Here is a 19,386-nt window from a genome sequence, read left to right on the forward strand (position 1 = left end):
AACCCACGACAGGCCGCTCCAACCACCCGGAGCGAAACCACTCGAGCTACAGCTCGTTCCCCATGATTAACAAATTAGCCAATGAATTCAAACAACTCTAGAAGTTAAATTTTGGAGGACTAATTCAAAGACTAAACTTTAGTCCTCAAATTAGCCTGGACTAAAGATCCAAACAGGATTCAAGACCATCTGGTGATTAGCTGACACAATATATTCTGATACAAACAGACCTGATCTGGACTTTTTGACTTCCTTTGTTAATAACATGAACCGCAGAACATGCACATGTCGAGCGGAAGCTTTAACTTTTGGCCTCTCCGCTATTACTTAAAAGGGAAAATTCGATTCATGCCACCACAACTCCGTGAATTTGGGTGTCATATTGAAAATCATGCCACTCAATGGCATGATTTTCAACATGAGATCTAATTTCAAGAAATTGGAGTGGCATGGATCCAACTAACCCTACTTAAAATACCATAGCAGCTGTCCTGTCATTGTCCGTAAAAAAGGCCGTAGGCGTAGGCTGATATCGCATGATATCAGATCAGATTCAAAATGACATGAGCTGGAACGGTTACTGTAACGCCCAAATTAATTTGGAATGAGTTCATCAAGCTACTACCACGTCTAATCTAAAACAACAAATCATCATCTGTAAGTTAGAACAGCCCAAGGTGGCAAGGTTCATTTTGACGAAGATTGAATTGAATACAAGATACAAAGAAATCTCTTGGCCTGTTAGCATTGCTACTGAACAAGAACAAGCTCCATCGCCTCTTTGATTGGGAAGATACACTTCGGCAGGGAACATCCTTATCTGTCATTCGATTTCACGCTAGACTACAGTCTACTACAGACTCGGTTCTAAACCGCCCAAGATGGTTTCTGCTCTGAACAAGGAGTTGGACTGCCCTTAGGTATGCTGTCCATGAGATGAGTATCATCGTCGTCATCTTCGTCTCCATAACCCATAAGCTTCAGCAAAGTGTCTAGAAATGAACACCAAGATAATGTGCAAATTAGCAAAGTTAAATCATATTATGTGAACTATTATAGTGTGCAATATTACCAGATACAGGCGCACATTTTGGCTTTTCCTCCTTAGGCTCCTTTGGCGGTAGTTGAGCTGGCAAGACTGATCTTGTATCCATTGGAGGTGCCGTCAACTCCTTTGAAGTCTTGCTCTCATTTCTTGACAATATCTCATTTGAAGGAAATTTGGGTGGCGGCGGAGGCATGCTCCTGGGTGGTGGAGGTGGCATCTTTTTGGATGGAGGAGGCAGCATGCTCTTTGGGGGTGGCGGTGGCATATTATTGGATAGAGAAATGCGATGGCATATCCGCTTGGTCTGGTGGAAGCATTCCATTTGGTCCAGGCTGAACTTTCTTTGGAGGTGCAATTGATGAAATGCTAATGTCACCTAAACTATCTAAACCTGTCTTAACAAATTTGGACCCCTGTTGTGAGTTCTGGAAAGACCGAAGAAAACAAAGAACACTCATCCATCAAATTCCTGTGCATTAGAGTATGTAATGTCTAATGGCATGCATAAGAACAAAAAATAGCAACAACTTTGCATAAACAGCAGAAATATGAGCATATTTTTGTATGGAAGCACAACAATAGTTATTCTGACTCTTAGCAGGTTCATAACATAATGCTGTGATTTTGAAAGACAGAAATGGATATGCTGTAGATATAATTTTCATCTTGGGAAAGTTTGTATAATCTACAATATAGCAAAACCATAGACAAGTTTATGATAACGCAAGAAACGTACAGCATCTTTTAGTCTGGTTTACTAAGCAAGTTTCATATGAAAGGACTTTTTGCTTGTTTACATTGCTTGGAAATTCCGAGTTAGAAAATTTTGCAAATGCAAAACTTTCTTCAGATAGAGGAAAGAAATAAAATATTGCAAAACCTACTAACAAGACTATACTAACCGACAAACCACCAACCAATTTCAAAACTTAAGGCATGAAACCAATGTTAATCAACATTAGTGATTATCTGTAAATGAACAGAACAGATCAAATGGCAAGGTTAATTTCCTATTTTCTGTAAAAAAGTAGCAAGATATTCAAAGAAGTCTGCATCATCTGAATTCAACTCCGCTAGTGCAAACGCCTTTTGTCACAAAGCCTGTGAAAACCCCCACGTATATATCTATTACCACCTGTGAGCTTCAGACAAGGTCAGAGAAAATACCTGGAATGAAATGAAAGGTCAGAAGCAGATAAAAGAATACGATAAGAAAATAACATGCAAATCTGGCAATCAACTATTGTTTCTAGTAGTATTGTGAAATTTGGATGTGTATTCTCCGTTAAGAAAACTGGAAGAACTTGAGGAGAAAGCTAAGTTCACAGGTCCTTTTTTTTTTGTGGGTGGGTGGGTGGGTGCCCCCCCCTCCTCCCCCGTGATAAATTATAAAGTAGCTATTTAATTTACAAAGGTGTAAACACGAACCAAATAGTAAGATAATTATATCCTTGCAAGTGCAAAACATATGATCATGAATTGCATGGGGAACATTTGCTGTGTTGCAACAGAGCTCCCAGATTATCAAAAGTGCTTCCCTTGGCATTATGAGGAAAAAACCATATTTTGCAGACAGTAGTTTTGAAAACATATTAGTAAATATATATTGCAATGGCATAGGAAGTTTTTCTTATAATTGACAGAGCAACAGCATACATCGAAGCCACAGACAAAAGCAAATATATCAGGGATTCCCAACTTCAAAATTGCCATGGAATTTCTGTGGACAAGCATCAATGGACTCATCAAAGATGGCACAATCCAAACTGAGAGATAACAGCCTGCTACAAATCAGGATTGGCATCCACTGAACACCATACGGAAGGAAGGTACGGTCATGGAATTTAGGACAATGAATTGCATGGGAGGTAATACTGAGAAAGGAGGTGGATAGAGGGGCAGGGACAGGGACAGCAGAAAAAGTACAAAGGAAGATTTTAGAAAGTACTGTGGTAGCTCCTGTAGTTAAGAATTAAGTCAAAATATCTGTAAAATCAATATACAAGTAACTTTACCTGAATTTCTGTCATCGGTGCCTTGGAAACTGGTTGTTCCTGGAATTTCCTTCTGGAACGTTTATCCATCTCCACATCCAACCTTGAGGTCGCCTTTATCACCGCGCTTGTTAATGTGGACGTCACTGGAACTACCTGAGTTGTCGACGATGAGGCATGTTTGAGTGTGAATGCCACCTGCTGCAATGGAGTTGCTTGGGGATAAATGTCTCCATAGCCACTGTAAAATGTCCCACCATTTACTGGTGGAATAGGATAGGTCATGTTATTGGGTGGTGGAACCCCAGCATATGTTGGAGACCCAGATTGTAGCGTCACTGCAGGAGCAACAATGGGAGAAATAACTCCAGTAGATGCAAAGGAATGTGAAGCTCCTGCTAACACATTAGGCCCTAAAGTAGAATGGACATCCGATCTTGCTCCTGAGGTATCAACACCAGCTAACAACTGCTGAGGAGGTGGAACAGCACCATATACTTTTGAAGAAGAAATTCTGTCGCACAAAAAGGTATAGTGAAATGAGAATAGCAAGTTGTTTATTGTAGGATCCAATACCTAAAATAAGAATCTGTACATGCTTCGTTGTTGCGGAGAAAAAAAAAAGGCATAAGAGCATGAAACCATGGGCTGGGTCTTTTTTAGCATTAGACCTTAATATTCAGTAAACTTGATACAATCATTCTTTTTAAGAAAATAAGTACTCAAAGGACAAAGCTGATAAGATCAAGATACGAAAATCAATGTATTTACGGAACCAAGAAGGTGTGCACAAGAATGCAAAGGTTGTATTTTCAAATAAAATGGAAGCCATGAAAGGTGAATGCAAATGAAATCATCATTAAATTCAACATTGGCAAATATCCATACCTGGAAGCACCGAACTCTGCTGCTATTGTATCCAGGAGGTTCTCTGCCAAAACTTTTGCAGCTTCTAGGCTCTTCAAATGCATACTTGTGAGGTATAGGTGTAGAGGTTGTTGTGAAGCTGCAATAGATGTTATAAAATAAAATGGAAACTCCTAAATCAGAATTTTGCAAAAGCTAGCAAAATAAATCACCAACCTTCACCGAGACAACTGCCAAGATTATCTGAATCTTTTCCTCTTAGTACAACAATGACCCCTGTTTCTTTCATGATGTGATTTATGTGCTGATCCTACAATACAAAAAGCACAAGCACCAACAGCACAAAAGCAGTTTCTCCCATCCAAGTTGGGATGCCAGAGAAAGCCTTACGATTAGATCTTTTAAAAGATTGAAAGGTCCCTCAAGAAAAAATGAAAGAAAACAATACATGATTGACTAAACAAAACTGAGAGATGCTAATAACAAAATAATCAAATCAAACCAGCATCACATTTAGTTCTACAAAAACATACATTTGGCCCACGAATTCTAGCTGCAATGTTCAATGATGGATCTGCGTCAAAACCCAAAAATATTGAGGCACTAAAAGGATGAACAGCCTGTGAAAGAGGAATGGAGATGAAGTTAACTTTCTTGAGCAGAATTTCTTATGTAGTGGTTACAGCAAACACACCGCACCAATCACCATTTCCCTCCCAAAAAATTGCTACATTTCCTCATGATGTGGAGATATAGAGGATTACCTGTCCACTGCTAGAAGAGAAAGGGGCCGACGTAGACTCTGAGATTGTGCCTTGTTTCAATATTTCTTCAATCATTGAAGCCGCACGGTCAACTGCCTTGATGCGCTCAGCAATATCTTTCAACTAAACCAGTGTATTATTATTTTACTACAATTATAAGGAATTCTTATACTGGATCGAATACAGAATAGGAAAATAGAAAAAAAATACAGGCTGCTATTGAAAACACTAGGAATATTGCACAATTAAATTGCATTACACCCAACAAGCAGAAAGATCGAATCCCACTTCCCGCATGACTAGGCTAGCAAAACTAGTGCATGTCCTACTAATCAGCATTGACATAATCACTGTTTTACGATAGTTACACGTGAAAATCCACTTTCCTTTTAAGCCTCCCTGTTAACTAGAAAACTTTACTCATGGGTTGAACATAATCCTAAGGTTCTTAATTCACAGTTTCACACCCTTATAAGCAGTCGAAGATTGAAGAATCAATAGTCAAGCCAGACTGACAGTTCCATTACTTTAACATATTGATCAAGCTAGTAATCTGTATCTGATGTAGTGTTACAAACAAAAGAAGAATAAGACAATTGGCATCACCATCGTAGGGAAAAATGAAGAGGGAAAAACAGAACAAGATGGCAAACTCAATGACGACTTCCAAAAGTTAATGCATGCAGATAGCCCATTGAAATGATCAATTTGTACAATTAGAACTGTAAATAAATCTTGCAGTACAGAAACTTCAGATAAATCGCTAAATAAAGTACTAGAGTTATTATAGGTACAACAAAATGAAAGGAAATGTAATTTGGTAGAAAGAAGAATAGTTACATGAGAATATGAGATCCAGCAGAGATGTGTAGATAAAGTGGCTTCTCACCATCAGGCTGTCCATTTGGAGGGTGATATTTTCCTCTGGCCAGGTCAAAACAAGCAGTGCTCATGAATGGACCATCACAACCAAGTGTGCGTGTCAAATATACTTATATACCTGGTAATGATGACAGTGCTTGTGCATCTCTGAATCTGTTAAGTATCAAGAAAATCGTAAGTACCTTCTTTCACTGTAACGTATGTGAATACAATGTTTTAGAAGAAACAAGGAAACTAGACTTGTCTGCTTAAAGATTTACCTCATCTTGTGTTTGCCGTTTTGTAAGCTTATACCGCACAGATGGATCAGCGTCATTTATAACAATTTCCCGCGCTATGACCTCATCTGGTACTTTTGCCTAATAGGGAGAAAAAGGCATATAAGTAGTGGCATAGATGCACTCAGTTAACCCTAGATTATATTTTCCACGAAGCACCTCCCGGGGCTAAAAGAAAAGAAAAGGAGTGAGTATCGTATGGGAAAGAGAAACTATGCCATACGGCATGTACCTGGCTCAATTTCTGAAGTGCGGCAGAAGCATTCTGGAGCACCGATGGTGTAATATGCGGCGGCAGCGAATAAGGTACGGGGACTCCGCCCGGCAATGTAGCAGCTCCATACCCGGTGACGCCGGGCAGCGCAACGCCAGGAAGAGCACCCATATTAATCAAGGGCATCCCCGACACGGCAGCAGCCGTCACCGCCGCCGAGACCAAGTCCCCCACGGGCTGATCCCACTTCCGCTTCTTCCTAAAGAACAACCGCACATGTTTCAGCGGCTCGGCATCCCCAAACCCTATCTCATCCGCGAGGGCGGCGCTCAGAGTAGTAGTTTTCGCAATCTATGGTGAGACCGTGATGGATCGGAGAGCGAGGGAAGGAGGGAGCTGGGTACCTTTCAGGCCTTTGCCTGCCCGCGGCGGCGGGCTCGTCGGTGACCTTGTGGGCCCGGTCCTCCGCCATTGGCGCTCGCCGGCGGCTTGATTCGGGGGTGAATCGGAGGAGGAGCGGGCACGAGGCGGCGGTGAGGCTTGGATGGGGCCGACGAGGGGCTGGGTCCGCGCCTAGCCTAGGTGGTGGCGGCTTTGGAAGTTGAACGGAATCACGGATGGTCCAGGGGGTGCAAAGGTCACCTCCAAACCCATTCTACTTCTCTAAAATGATATATTTCATTTTAAAAAATTAGCATAATATTTTGAACTAAAAATTACTCATTTGCGTCTTAGGGCCTGTTTGGGACTGTGGTTGAGAAACGCGCGCCCACAATAAGCCAACGCGGCCCGATGCTCGCTTCACGCGATTCTCAAGGACGCAGTAGAAATTCTGCTTAAACTGCGGCTGGCGGCCGAGATAAGCGCGTCAAACGCGCGCCGTTTGGCGGGTTTTTTCTGCTTCTTTCGTGGATAAGCCTCGCGGACGCGGAAACAAACAGGCCCTTAGATGGACTTGCCCTGTTGCGGGGTTGTTTGGAACGAAGGAATTGGAAACACAAAAATGACAGAAAAAACAGAAATGGAAAAGAATTGTGATAGCAAAATAGAAAATTGTACAATACAGAAATTTTGTCAAAATTGATGTTTGGAACATAGGAACGGAAAGAGTATGGAAATTTTATAAGTAGACAGTAATCTATCTGTTTATAATGTTTTAGTATGTAAGCAATTGGCAAGAGCTCTGCAACCGTTCGCTTCCTGAACAACTGACATTTGGGCTCGTTAATTTAGTTAACTGGTGTCATCCACTCAATGGTGCTGATTCTTGCTTGCCTCTATAGCATGAGATTAGCTATAGCGGCATAGTGTTGATGTGAATGGCGTAATTAGCGCAAAGGCTGCTGCATAGGAAGGTGCCATGGTGCTTGGCTGCTCGGAAGATTGCGACGGCGAGTTCCGCACGGATGGCTGGACGACGACAATCGTGGCCTTATTTGGTTTTGCAACAAAACTAGCGCGCACGTTTTTCGAGAAGAGAATCTCGCATGCATGAAGTACTAAATGAAGTCTATTTGCAAAATCTTTTTAAGGATGGGTGTAACTTTTCGCGACGAATCTAATGACGGTAATCAATCGAGGATTTTCTACAGTGATGCTACAGTAACCATCATCTAATCGCGGGGTCAAAGGCCTCATTAGATTCTTCAAGGTCATTAGCGCGGGGGTTCCGAAGTTGGTTTTGTAAACTGATTTTGTTTGACACCGTAATTAATGGTCAAAATTGTTACTATTCCTAGCGCGCTAGGATTGGAGCGCGAACCAAACAAGGCCCGTGTGCCCATGGTCGAATCAGAAGGCATCGTGCCATCAAATGCACCAGCAGCTACCTCGGATTTACGCGACGGAAGAGAAAACATGGGAACGGAGTGGATTTTTGGATTTCTGTGAAACCAGCATCTACCTACAGTATTTCAGAGGAAAGGAGTTTCGTCGATTCCTTTATTCCAAACACCAAAATTGTTTCCATTCCCGCGGAATCCACATTCCTCTACTTTTCCTTTGGTTTTCCCGTGTTAGTCGGATAGCAACACTTCACTAGGGGCGTGTTTGGTTCGCTGCATTTGGCCCAACCAGGCCCACCGGGTGCAACACTTGGACGTTTGATTGCCTGCACCGCGTCCAGGGCCTGGCCCCCCATGCATTTTTGCCCCCTCCGCCTGCATCTAGAGAAACGCCCGTGGACTTTGTTTCTTGGGAGCCAGGCGCGCGAGCTGCAAGCGCGGGCGATGGCGGCCAGAAATTTTGGCCCCGTGCGTGCAGGCGGGAGATGGAGAGGCGCGCGGGAATCCTAGGGTTACCGCCCTCCCTTTCCCGCCATCGCTCCTCGTTATATGCTCACCGTCGCCGCCCCTGTCCTCCATTCTTTCGCTCGCGCTCGCCCTCTTCCTCTCCGCCTTCTCCGCTTTCTCTGCTGTTTCCTGCTACCTGGTCGCCGAGATCCTCATCGTAGTAGCAAGTAAAGCAAACCTTCCTCCCTCTCGATTCGGATCCATGGTGTTCGGTTGCTGATCTGTGTGTTCCCCCTCTGAAAGGCCCTTGTTTGGTTTTGGTAATTGAGTGACAACTTAGGTGAACTAATAAGTGTTTATGTTGAGATACACAGGAGATTAGTCCACACAAAGATACTAGTATGAGCAACATGTGCCATGGAGGAGAAATGGCTAAGGAATGATGCTATGCTCATATAGTGTGATCAAGGAGCTCATTGCATATGAGACATGACATGGAGTTATGTGACCAAAGTGGAGAAGATCAAGATAAGGCTTGGCTTGATGGACCGGTTGCAATGGAGAAGGGCAAGTCAAGGCTTTGAAGTAAGGGACCGCGAGGCGGTGAAGCTTGGGCAAGATTTGGCGCCGATGGACCGAGGCAACGGTGAAGAGCGAGCAAAGTCAAAATCGATGGACCAAAGAGATCATGTGATGATATGGAGTGGATCATATCATTCAAGGAAGATCAAGCCATGTGTTGACTCATGAAGATGATCAAAAGGCTTGATGGAGTTTGGTGCTTGTGTGGCATCAATATTTGGAAAGATGAAATGGAATGCGCAAGGACAAAGGTATGACTTGTAGGGCATTTCATTTCACCGGTCAAAAGTTTTGTAGAGAAGTGCATGACCGGATTTAGGATAGATGGTCTGTACTATCAAGAGGGGCAAACTTGTTTGCATATCGGTCATCTAGTGCCACTTGAGCGATCTAACATTGCAATGTTGCTAGGATCGAGTGGCGTGGTGAGATCAAATGAAAATCCTTTGAAAATGTTTGTGAAATGCTAACACACATACACATGGTGTTGTTCACGTGGTTGTGTTGGCACATTTGCAAAGGAGAAAGAGTTGGAGTTGATGTTGATCAACTTTGGGAAGCAAGAAAGGTTTTTCGGTTTTCTCCGGAAATTAGGTGGTCTCTTGGAGTGGAATACTGCTTTGATCCATTGTGTTTTGGATCAAGTATTCAGTTGTGTTGTGTACCCCTCTGAATTAGCTTTTCATAGAGTCCAAGATCACCTAATTTGGACTTCGGAGCTTAAGAGTTATGGACCGTTTTACCGAGGTACATTTCTGCTGGAAATATACCTGCGGACGGTCCGCTCAAGGGGGGCGGACGGTCCGCCGTTATCTCGGATGAGCCTCGAACAGAACCGTTTTTGGCTCTGTTGGTGGTCCAAAATGAACTGCGGACCGTCCAGGTCCATGGGGGCGGACGGTCTGCCTTTAAAAACTGAAACGGGACGCAGAAACTTGGTAGTTCTGTCTTGGGTGCCCAAAATGAACTGCGGACCGTCCGGTCCTTGGGGGCGGACGGTCCGCCTCCTACTGAAAATTCTGGGACAGAAACACTGCGGTTTCTGTGTGTGCTCACGTTTTGAATGGCGGATAGTCCGCCCCTAGGGAGCGGACAGTCCGCCAGTCACTTCCAGATTTAGTCAGAGACGTTTGCAAATCGGTTGGTTCGAAATTTTGAACCGCGGACAGTCCGCCCCAGGGGCGCGGACAGTCCGCCCGGGGCTCTAACGGTCGACTCTGACACATAATCATTGCAGTTCTAGCCGTTGGTTTTGAATGGCGGACAGTCCGGTTTTTGTGATGCGGACAGTCCGCGAAAAATCTGTTTTCACGGGATTTGAGTGTAACGGCTAGTTTGGGGTCTCCCTCTATAAATAGAGGGTGTGGCCGGCCATTTGAAGGCACTGAGCACCTTGGGGACTTGGTGTCCATGTGTGAGAGTGCTTGAGAGCCCTCTACTCACTCTAACTTGATAGTAATCATCCGATCGAGTGAGAGAGCGATTCTAGTGCGAATGCTTTGAGAGATTGCATCGAGTGGCCACTAGGTGATCGTGTTGCAAGCCGGTGTGCTTGTTACTCTTGAAGGTTGCCACCTCCTAGACGGCTTGGTGGCAAGAGGCTCCGTTGAAGCCCTGCAAGAAGATTGTGCGGTGCTCCGGAGAAGATATTGTGAGGGGTATTGTGCTCACCCCGCGGGAGCCGCGAAAAGCAACTCTAGTTGAGCGAGACGTGAAGAGCAACAAGTGGTCCGGCCGGATCATGTGCTAGAGCTCGGTGTGAGCACTCCACGTGGGAGAGTGTGACTTGAGAGTCACCACTAGCAAGAGGATTGGCGGCAACCTTGGAGCTTGTCTCAACTGGGGATTAGCTTGGTGGCAACCAAGTGAACCTCGGGATAAAAATCACCGTGTCAATCTTGTCTACTCTTCTCGGTGGTTTGCATTCTCCAAATCACAAGCCTTGTATTTATATTCATCTATATCTTGTGCTTGTGTAGTTGCTCTCTAGTGATTAGTTAGCTTGTGTAGCTTGCTAATCATCTTCTTGCTTGTGTAGCTAGAAGTAGAGATCCTAGTGTAACTAGTTAGCTTGTGTAGCTTAATTAGTTGCTCTTACTTAGATTATGTAGCTAAGCAAGTTGAGCTCTTGGATTTGGATTGTGTATCCTTGTCCTTGAGCATCTAGTGAGCTTAGGTTTGGCTTTGTGCTTTTGCTCATTAGAATTGTGTAGGAGCTCCCCCGGTTTGTGAAGTACTAGTGCTTAGGCTTGTATGACTTGGCATTAGAATTGTTAGGAGAGCTCTTACTAGTTTGGCACTTCATTTGCTTTGTGTAGGATCTTTTTGGAGGTGCCTTAGAGTCATAGTTAGAGGGGTGAAGTCTTGGTTAAGCGAATAGTTTCAATTCCGCATAAGTTTCGGTTAGCCGGCGCAATTAGTTTTAGAAAGGACTATTCACCACCCCTCTAGTCCGCCATCTCGACCCTACACCCTCTCGATTCGGATCCATGGTGTTTGGTTGCTGATTTCGGTGTTCCCCCTCTCACCCGCATCAGATCTTGTAAGGTAAACTCAAATCCGCCTTAGATCTGGTCATTTCCTCCCTGTCCCTCTCCGTTTCTGTTGATTTGCTTATGTATTTGAGCATTATTAGGGTCGGATCCGTGCTGCTTGTTCTTGTTCGAGGTGAAAAAGGCAAGTCCCCTCCCCTAGGGTTTATATTTGTTCATGTCTGACCTACATCTTTCATTTGTTCTTGGTTTTATGATAGGGTTTGGTACTAATTGTGGCAGTCCCGCCTAAATTAATCCGGCTTAAGTGCGCTCACCATCATCAAAACGACAATCAGGGTTAACACGCACTTAAAACGGAGTAATCCGGCAGTGCTGTCGGGTAAAATCCCGATTAAACCACTTGAAACAGAATCGACAAAGCAGTCCAGAGCGTGCAACATTCCACAAATTTTACAGCACAGAGTATGAAATTGAATTATTATTACAAACCAAGTTTGAATTTATAAAAAGACAACAGAGTTCAAGTGCAGTAGAAAAATACACGATAGTCTAGCGACGATAGAAGATGTTATGATGAAGCCCGTACATGACATCAATCACATCCTCAGATGTACCACCTGAAAAACAAAGCCACAAGCAAGGTTGAGTATACTAATACTCAGCAAGGCTTACCCGACTAAGGGTATACTTTGCCCTTTATCTAGACATGCAAGGCTTTTGGCTTGAGGGGTTTGGTTTGCCGAAAAGCAGTAAGAGTAGATCCTTACTTGCAGGTTTTAGCTTGCAGGTTCTAGTTCAATTAACCATTCTAGATGAGCATCTATCCAATAGCATACATGGTGAAAACAATTATCTTTTATCATCCAACCAACCATATTCATCATCATCATCTTTCACTTCTTACTCTATGTGGCAAAAGAGTTAAGCAGTCCCAAACCGTGAGAAGCGGACGATTCGAATCGAATTTGTTAACCTGGCCAGGCAGACCTAACACACACGCATGAGGATCGACATCTCGCTTCGCCCACGCGACTTTTCCCCTTTCTTTTCGGTTTGTGGATCAGGGTCACCCACTTCGAGTACAAGAATCCACACCACAGTACGTCGGGTCATGAGACTTCTTGCACCCGCATGTGGCCGCATGAGAACAACGTTCAAAGAGGGTGAGGGAAAAGTCCACTCGCCGGGCCGATCAGATACTTAAGCTTACCGATTACCATATTTCTCGGCATGTGGTTAGTACGTTCAAAAGCTTAACCACCACTACCACAAACTGCGGCCTTATCATTTTTCACTAAACAGACGGGGTATCACAAGTACCACAACCCCGCCCGTGAGCCTTATAGTTGCAGCATGTAATAAACATTCAATTCCTAAAATTCTCGCGAGTGACAGGAAATCACTCGACTTCTACCGAACCATTAGCCTAGCCAACTAGCGACCTACACATACTAGTGTTCAAGCATAGGTACCTAGGATCATGCAGCTAAGGTTCTAAGCAACTCCTGTAAACTTAAATGCGCAAGTAGGTAGGAACAATAATAAGTTGCATAAATTTAAAATAGAAGAACATGCTCCGGGGCTTGCCTGGAATTAACACTAGGTCAGTGTTAGTTAGAGAACAACTTTTCGGCGAGCATCTTCCTTCGGTCATGCACATCGGGATCCATCCATCCATCTTCTAGATGTGTCCACCATTCACCGTCTTCTGGCTCGGTTCCAACATCACATCCTTCATGTGGTACATCTAAAGTACCTAAATGAAATGTAACAATGCGTATATATGAATACAGAGTTCCGAGTTGCTTAGCGATTTAGGTGTTATTATTTTTCCTTCACGATAAAGTTGCAGTCCAATAAAACTCAAGTCAAGAAAACAATCATTTCATTTTCTACTTACTGGGCAGTCATTTATAGAGTAGTAATTAACTTGGCTTAAACTTATAGAGCAAGATGGATTTATCATTTTTGTATTTTGTCATTTTTCACATAGAAATTTAGTTTATTTACTATCATTACTAGGAAGAGTTTATGGTGTTGAAATTTTTATGCAGAGAACAAAACTAAACAAAAAGCTTACTATAAAAGTTTCAGCCATTTTCATTAATCATATCTAACATGAAAATTAAAATACACAGATTCTTCTATAAACAAGATTCATTTCTACAGGACGGAATATGAAAGTAATGGTGCTCATGATTTTACAGAGTATTCCAGATATTCTAAGAAGCTACTGTAAAATTTTCAGCAAATTTTAGTCAGCAAATTAATCGTGAAAAATAAAATAAATAGACACTGCTAGAAACAAAACCTATTTATACAGAACAAGGTATACAAGTTCTGGTGTTAAAAATTTTTCTGAATATTTCTAATATGGTGTAAAGTATGCTGTGAATTTTTCTTATTTTTCTAGTTACATAACTATTTATCATGAAATAGCACTATTAAACATGGATTAAATCACATATATAGCTAGACCGATAAAAAATTAACCAAACTTGGACAGTGGTGTTTACCTAGCATTACAAAAACATAGAAAAAGTTTCATGCACATATCTATAGTATAACATCCATAAATAAATAGCAAGTTGTTTTGCTAGATCTAGCAAAGACTAGGATTTCATCTTGTTAGGGGTGTCCATTGGTGCTCAGATTTTTACACAGGTCTACACATTGCAGGAACTAACATCTAGCCAAAAATCAGCTATAGATACTGAGTACAACTCCTAGAACAAACATAGCTCATTTAATCTAATATTTTTCCTAAATTAAAATGTAGAAAGATCATGAAGATGTGCATGTAACAAAACTTGTAAATATCATAACAAGGATTCCAAAACATTTGGATTTGTATTTTTATAATTTTTCTACGAATTGTTACGAATTTTCAAAGTCCACAGCAAAATTTAGAAAAACCTAACTAAACCTTACAAACCAGTCCCTGGTTTCTTGCGCTGAGACCCCTGGGATTCTAAAACTATTTGCGGTTGGGTCCTTCGCCAGTGGAGAAGAAACAGGGGACGGCCCTGCCGGCCGTTCCCGGCGGCGATGGTTGCCGGTGGCGAGGGGAAATAGGTCAGGGAGCTCGGGTGAGTTGAGAGCTACCTTGGGAGGGTGGTGGCGCGTGAGATAGCGGCCTGTGGCGGCGGCGCCGCGTGCTCCGGCGGCCGGCGGCGGGCCTGTGCCGTGGCGGTGGCGCTCCGATGGCCCTCGGCGGCGGCGAGCGGGTCGGGGAGCATCGATGGAAGGTGAGGAAGGGGTCTGTGGCTTCGATTTGGGCTGAGGAGGGTCAGAGAAGGGTGCTCCACGGTGGTCTAGGGGGCGGCGGCGGTCTGCTCTGGTGCGGCAGCGCTCCGGTGGGCGAGGGCGAGCGGGGACAGGCTGGCGAGCTATGGTAGAGGATGTGGGAGCTTGTGGGCTGCCCAGTTCGGGCGCACGGAGGCCGGAGAAGGGGGTCCGGCGGCGAGCTAGGTGGGGCGGCGGCCATGAGGTGCGGCGGCGCCTCTGGCGTGCGAGCAGAGCTCGGCCTGGGCTCTGGCGCGAGGAATGGAGAGGGGAAACACGAATTGGCTTCGTCAGACGGTTAAGCGGTGACGAGGGCAGCGGCACGGCGACGCGTGGACGCGGACGCCGAGAAGCTGCGGCGACGCGAACAGAGGAGATGGAGGTGATGGCAGTTTCGTAATTAAAGCAAAGTTCAAAACTCCAGTTGGTAAACTCAATTTTTCTCCTTCTACATGGCCTCCAATGAAAAACTTTTTAATACCAAACTTGCTCAAAATTCCGAGATCTACAACTATTGTTTTAGGCAAAAGTTCATTTGAGGCTTCGTTTGAAATATAAAATTTGAAACTTGAGTGCATTTGAAAATGTCCTATACGCTTCGAAATTCAAATGTTTCTTCCATTTTTGTGCGGTAACTCAAAAAACTTTGAACACGAAAGTTGTTCGTCTTTTGAAAACCTACAAGTTTTAGTTTTGTGGAAAAATTTTTGTTTGAACTATAATTAAGAAATTATTTTCAAAGCAGATGGGTTTGAAATTTGAAAGATAGTTTTAATCTTTAGAAACCATGATTCAAAAGACTTGTCATTTCATGTGTAAAATTTCATTTTCTCACTTTAACTTCAACTAGACTTTGGTTTATCATGACGTTAGTGACATGCCAATTCAATTTCATATGTATACCTTTATTGGTTTGTGAGTTATACACATGCATGCACACATAACTGTATTCGATTCCATTTTTCTTGGTTGATTATACATGAAATCATATATAATATTTCTTGCTTAGTTTTTTAAAACTCTGGGATGTCACACTAATGACAATGTTACTGTGCAGATCCTACTTCACCTTGGCTCGCATCGTGTGATTCAGGCTTCCCTGTGACGCTTGTGTGCTCGGATTTCGCGGTAAAAAATGTTTTACCCAGTCCTTGTTTTTGGCCTGTGATGTTTATGATACTGTGATTTGAAGCACATGTTCTTAGCCGATGATGCTTGCTTATTTATTGTCATATGTATTCTGAAAGTGAGCACAAGTTCTTGGCCTATGATAGTACCTTGTAAATATTAATCTGATCACATGTTCTTAGTATATGATGTTGATTTTTAATATGAATGGAAGTAGTTTTGAGCACTTGTGCAGTAGGCGATGATGCAAATCCTTTTCTGAGCACCTTATGATTGTTGCAAATTTATTGTTGCACTACTGGTACTTGTTACTGAGTCATGTTTTTGCAATTTGTACTAGTATAGATGAATCCTTTTGAGGAGAGACGCATGCTTGTGATAAAAGCAGCTGCTTTTGTCTCTGTCATTTATGCATACTTCATGAGTAGGCTGAGGGTGCGACGTAGTTCACAGCCTCGGATTACTTATGCCCCAATGAGTGCCATGGATGAGGAACGCCAAGCCAACCTAAACAAAATATATAACTGTAATGACACAGAATGTGTTGACATGCTTCGCATGCGTAGAGCTCCCTTTTTCAATCTGTGTAACCTGTTTAGGGAGAGGAACTTGTTGAGGGACACCATACATAGTTCTGTGGAGGAACAAGTTGCAATGTTCCTCCATGTAGTGGGACACAATCAGAGATTTAGAGTGATCCACCAAAACTTTAGGAGGTCCATAGAAACATTCAGTAGGTATTTCAGAGAGGTGTTGTATGCTGTTGGTGAGCTTAGGGAGGAGTTGATTAGGGCACCTTCAGGGGAGACAGTGCTTAAAAACAGAAATAGCCCAAGATGGTTTCCATACTTGAAGGTAATTAATTCATTATAAGGTTGACCATTAGTTTGTTATAGTTTTGACCAAACTGAAATCACACATCTTCATAACCTATAGGACTGTATTGGTGCTATAGATGGTACCCATGTTCATGCTTGAGTGCCTGCAAAGATATCAGCAGCATTATGGGTGGGAAGCACTATCCTACTCAAAATGTGCTTGTTGCAGTTGACTTTGATCTAAGATTCACCTATGTGCTAGCTAGATGGGAGGGATCTACACACGATGCCCTTATTTTGGGTGATGCTATAGAGAGGGATGATGGATTGAGGGTTCCACCAGGTACTTGTAACCTGATTCAACAATTGGACTTGCACATAGGCTCTATGACTAATTGTTGCCTACCTAATTAATTGCATAGTTAAATTCTACCTAGTGGATGCTGGCTATGCTTGTCGCCCTGGGTTTCTGCCACCATACAGAGCCACTAGGTACCACTAGAAAGGATATGGTGGGAGGAATTATCCTACCAACAAGAAAGAGTTGTTCAACTTGAGGCATTCAAGCCTAAGGGTCACAGTTGAAAGGGCATTTGGTGCTTTAAAGAATCGTTTTCGTATTCTTGACAATAAGCCTTTCCACCCATACAAGACACAAGTCAAATTAGTCCTTGCATGCTGCATAATTCATAACTGGATTGTTGGGCATGGGCAAGATGAAGTATTCCCTGATGAAGCCACATGGGTACCAAATCCTAGTAATGAACATGTAGATGAAGTAATTGATAATGCAGCATGGGGTCTTAGAAGGGATGAAATAGCTGATGCCATGTGGAACAATAGGGGCCACTACCATGTGTAGGTCTTGCTATGTTGAATTGTTATTTTCAGTTTGCTGAGTCTATGTACTTGTGCAATGATGTAATAATCAGATACCTAAGGCTAAGGACATGTGCAATGATGATTCAATATTGTAGTACTCTACTCAATTTAGCTGAGGCCAAGAACTTTGTGCAATGATAATTCAATCCTCTGTGCCTTGCTATTTTAAGTAACTGAGGCTATGCACATGTGCTATGATGATTCAATATTGTTACTGAGACTATGATTTTTTTTGTCCTTTACTCTGTGCTATGATGATAACCATGCATCTTTACTGATGAAGGCAATGAGTTGTGCTATGATAATTCTGTTTTCTTGCTGAGCCTATGCATCTTTACTCTTGTATTCTATGCTATGTTGACTTTACTGCTGACTGAGGTAATGTATGGTTGTCACAATTAGGGGATGACTTAGGAAGTGAATAGGATTGACCTGGACGAGGTTTCTGAGGTTGTCACCCAGGTTGGTGGGGCTCAGCAAGTTCAAGAGGGTGCTGAGCAGCGCACTAGGGGTGCTATGCGCTGGACTAGTGCCATGTCTAAGTTTGTGCTGAAGCGCATGTGCCAGCTGATTGAGAGTGGGGTTAGAACAGACAAGGGATTCAAAGAAGTCCATTTGAACCAAGTTGCCAAGTACTTGTAGGAGTTTACTAGGACTCAAGTCTATAACCATTTGACGAAGTGGAGGCAGAGGTGGGTTAGGGTGTCCAAGCTTAGGGAACTCAGTGGTGCCCTATGGGTTGATGATGTGTGCATGATTAGCTTGGAGGAGGAGCACTACCTGGGACACATCAAGGTCTGTGTGGGCTGCCTGGATCACTCTTTCCTTTCTCTTTTATTTAGAAAAGCACACATCTTTATTTCTGCTCCTAATTTATGCTACACAATAAAATTAGGCTCACCCCAAGAATGCTGAATTTCTCAACAAACACATAGAAAACTACAAGGAGATGGAGACCATTTTTGGGAATGGTTTGGCCACTGGCAAGTATGCCATGGGTTCTAATGAGGCTTTAGGTAGCCCTTCTGACTTTGCTGATGGCTTTGTGAAGACTGAACCATGTGATGAGGATAAAGCAGCAAAAGTTATGGAGGATGCTGCCAGGGTCTTTGCTGAAGTATGCAAGGAGAACAAGGAGGAGAACAGTGGGCCTTCCAACAAAAGAAAAAGGTGTGTCCTCACTGAGGAGGATCATGTGGTCTTCACTGGTATGACTGAGGCAGTTAAGGATGTTGCAGCTGCAATCAGAGAGACCAAGGTTGAGGTGGTCAACCCTGATCTTTATGGTGCAGTAATGTACATGCCAGGGTTCACCGAGGAGGCTTTGATCGTTGCTTTCTCCCATTTGGTGGACAACAAAGCCCAGGGTGATGCTTTTGTCAACATGAGTGACTCTCACCGTGTCCTTTGGCTTAGGACATGGCTTGCCAAGCATTACTACATGTAGATCAATCTACATGCTTGCTGACTGATCTCTTTTTTGTGGAGTGGAGCCACCACCTTGCTGCTTCCTCCTTTTGTGCGGTTCCTTCTTTTGTGCAGGACATAGCTAACTGGAGCTTGCAACACTTTGCTCCTATTCTTTTGGTATGAGATAGGATACCTATCTCTGTAGGTAGTTAACTTATGGTTGGGTGATGTGTTTTAGTTGTAGGTCTCACTGGTAGTAGCTGAAGGTGCCAGTTGATGATGCAGTAGCTCTGTGATGATGTATTTGATTAGTCAGTTACATTGCCTGTGATGTCATGAACACTTGAACCTGGTTGCATTTGTGCATGATCTGAGCACAACTCATTTGCCTGTTATGATGATATGAGTGATCCATGCTTCATCTGAGCACAATTCTGTTGTTTTATTATCCTTGCTCGGCTATGATTTCATACTTGTACAGAATTAGAGCACAAGTGCATTGCCTTGA

The 19,386-nt window shown here is 43.2% G+C and overlaps 1 protein-coding gene and 1 pseudogene across 1 annotated transcript; one reads left to right on the plus strand and one right to left on the minus strand.

Annotated features, from left to right (window-relative positions):
- Positions 1-577: 577 nt before the first annotated feature.
- LOC120646871 (protein RIK-like) lies at positions 578-6,685 on the minus strand. The gene is given in 13 exon segments (XM_039923375.1): positions 578-992; positions 1,073-1,320; positions 1,322-1,473; positions 3,064-3,556; positions 3,931-4,048; positions 4,126-4,219; positions 4,443-4,529; positions 4,674-4,798; positions 5,524-5,597; positions 5,674-5,708; positions 5,816-5,914; positions 6,066-6,306; positions 6,452-6,685. Coding segments are annotated over 13 exon segments (1,959 nt in total). The 5' UTR covers positions 6,520-6,685; the 3' UTR covers positions 578-867.
- A 10,087-nt stretch (positions 6,686-16,772) lies between these two features.
- LOC120648218 lies at positions 16,773-19,144 on the plus strand (annotated as a pseudogene).
- Positions 19,145-19,386: the final 242 nt, after the last annotated feature.

Source organism: Panicum virgatum, chromosome 9K, assembly GCF_016808335.1.
Source record: "Panicum virgatum strain AP13 chromosome 9K, P.virgatum_v5, whole genome shotgun sequence".
Classification (NCBI taxonomy): Eukaryota; Viridiplantae; Streptophyta; class Magnoliopsida; order Poales; family Poaceae; genus Panicum; species Panicum virgatum.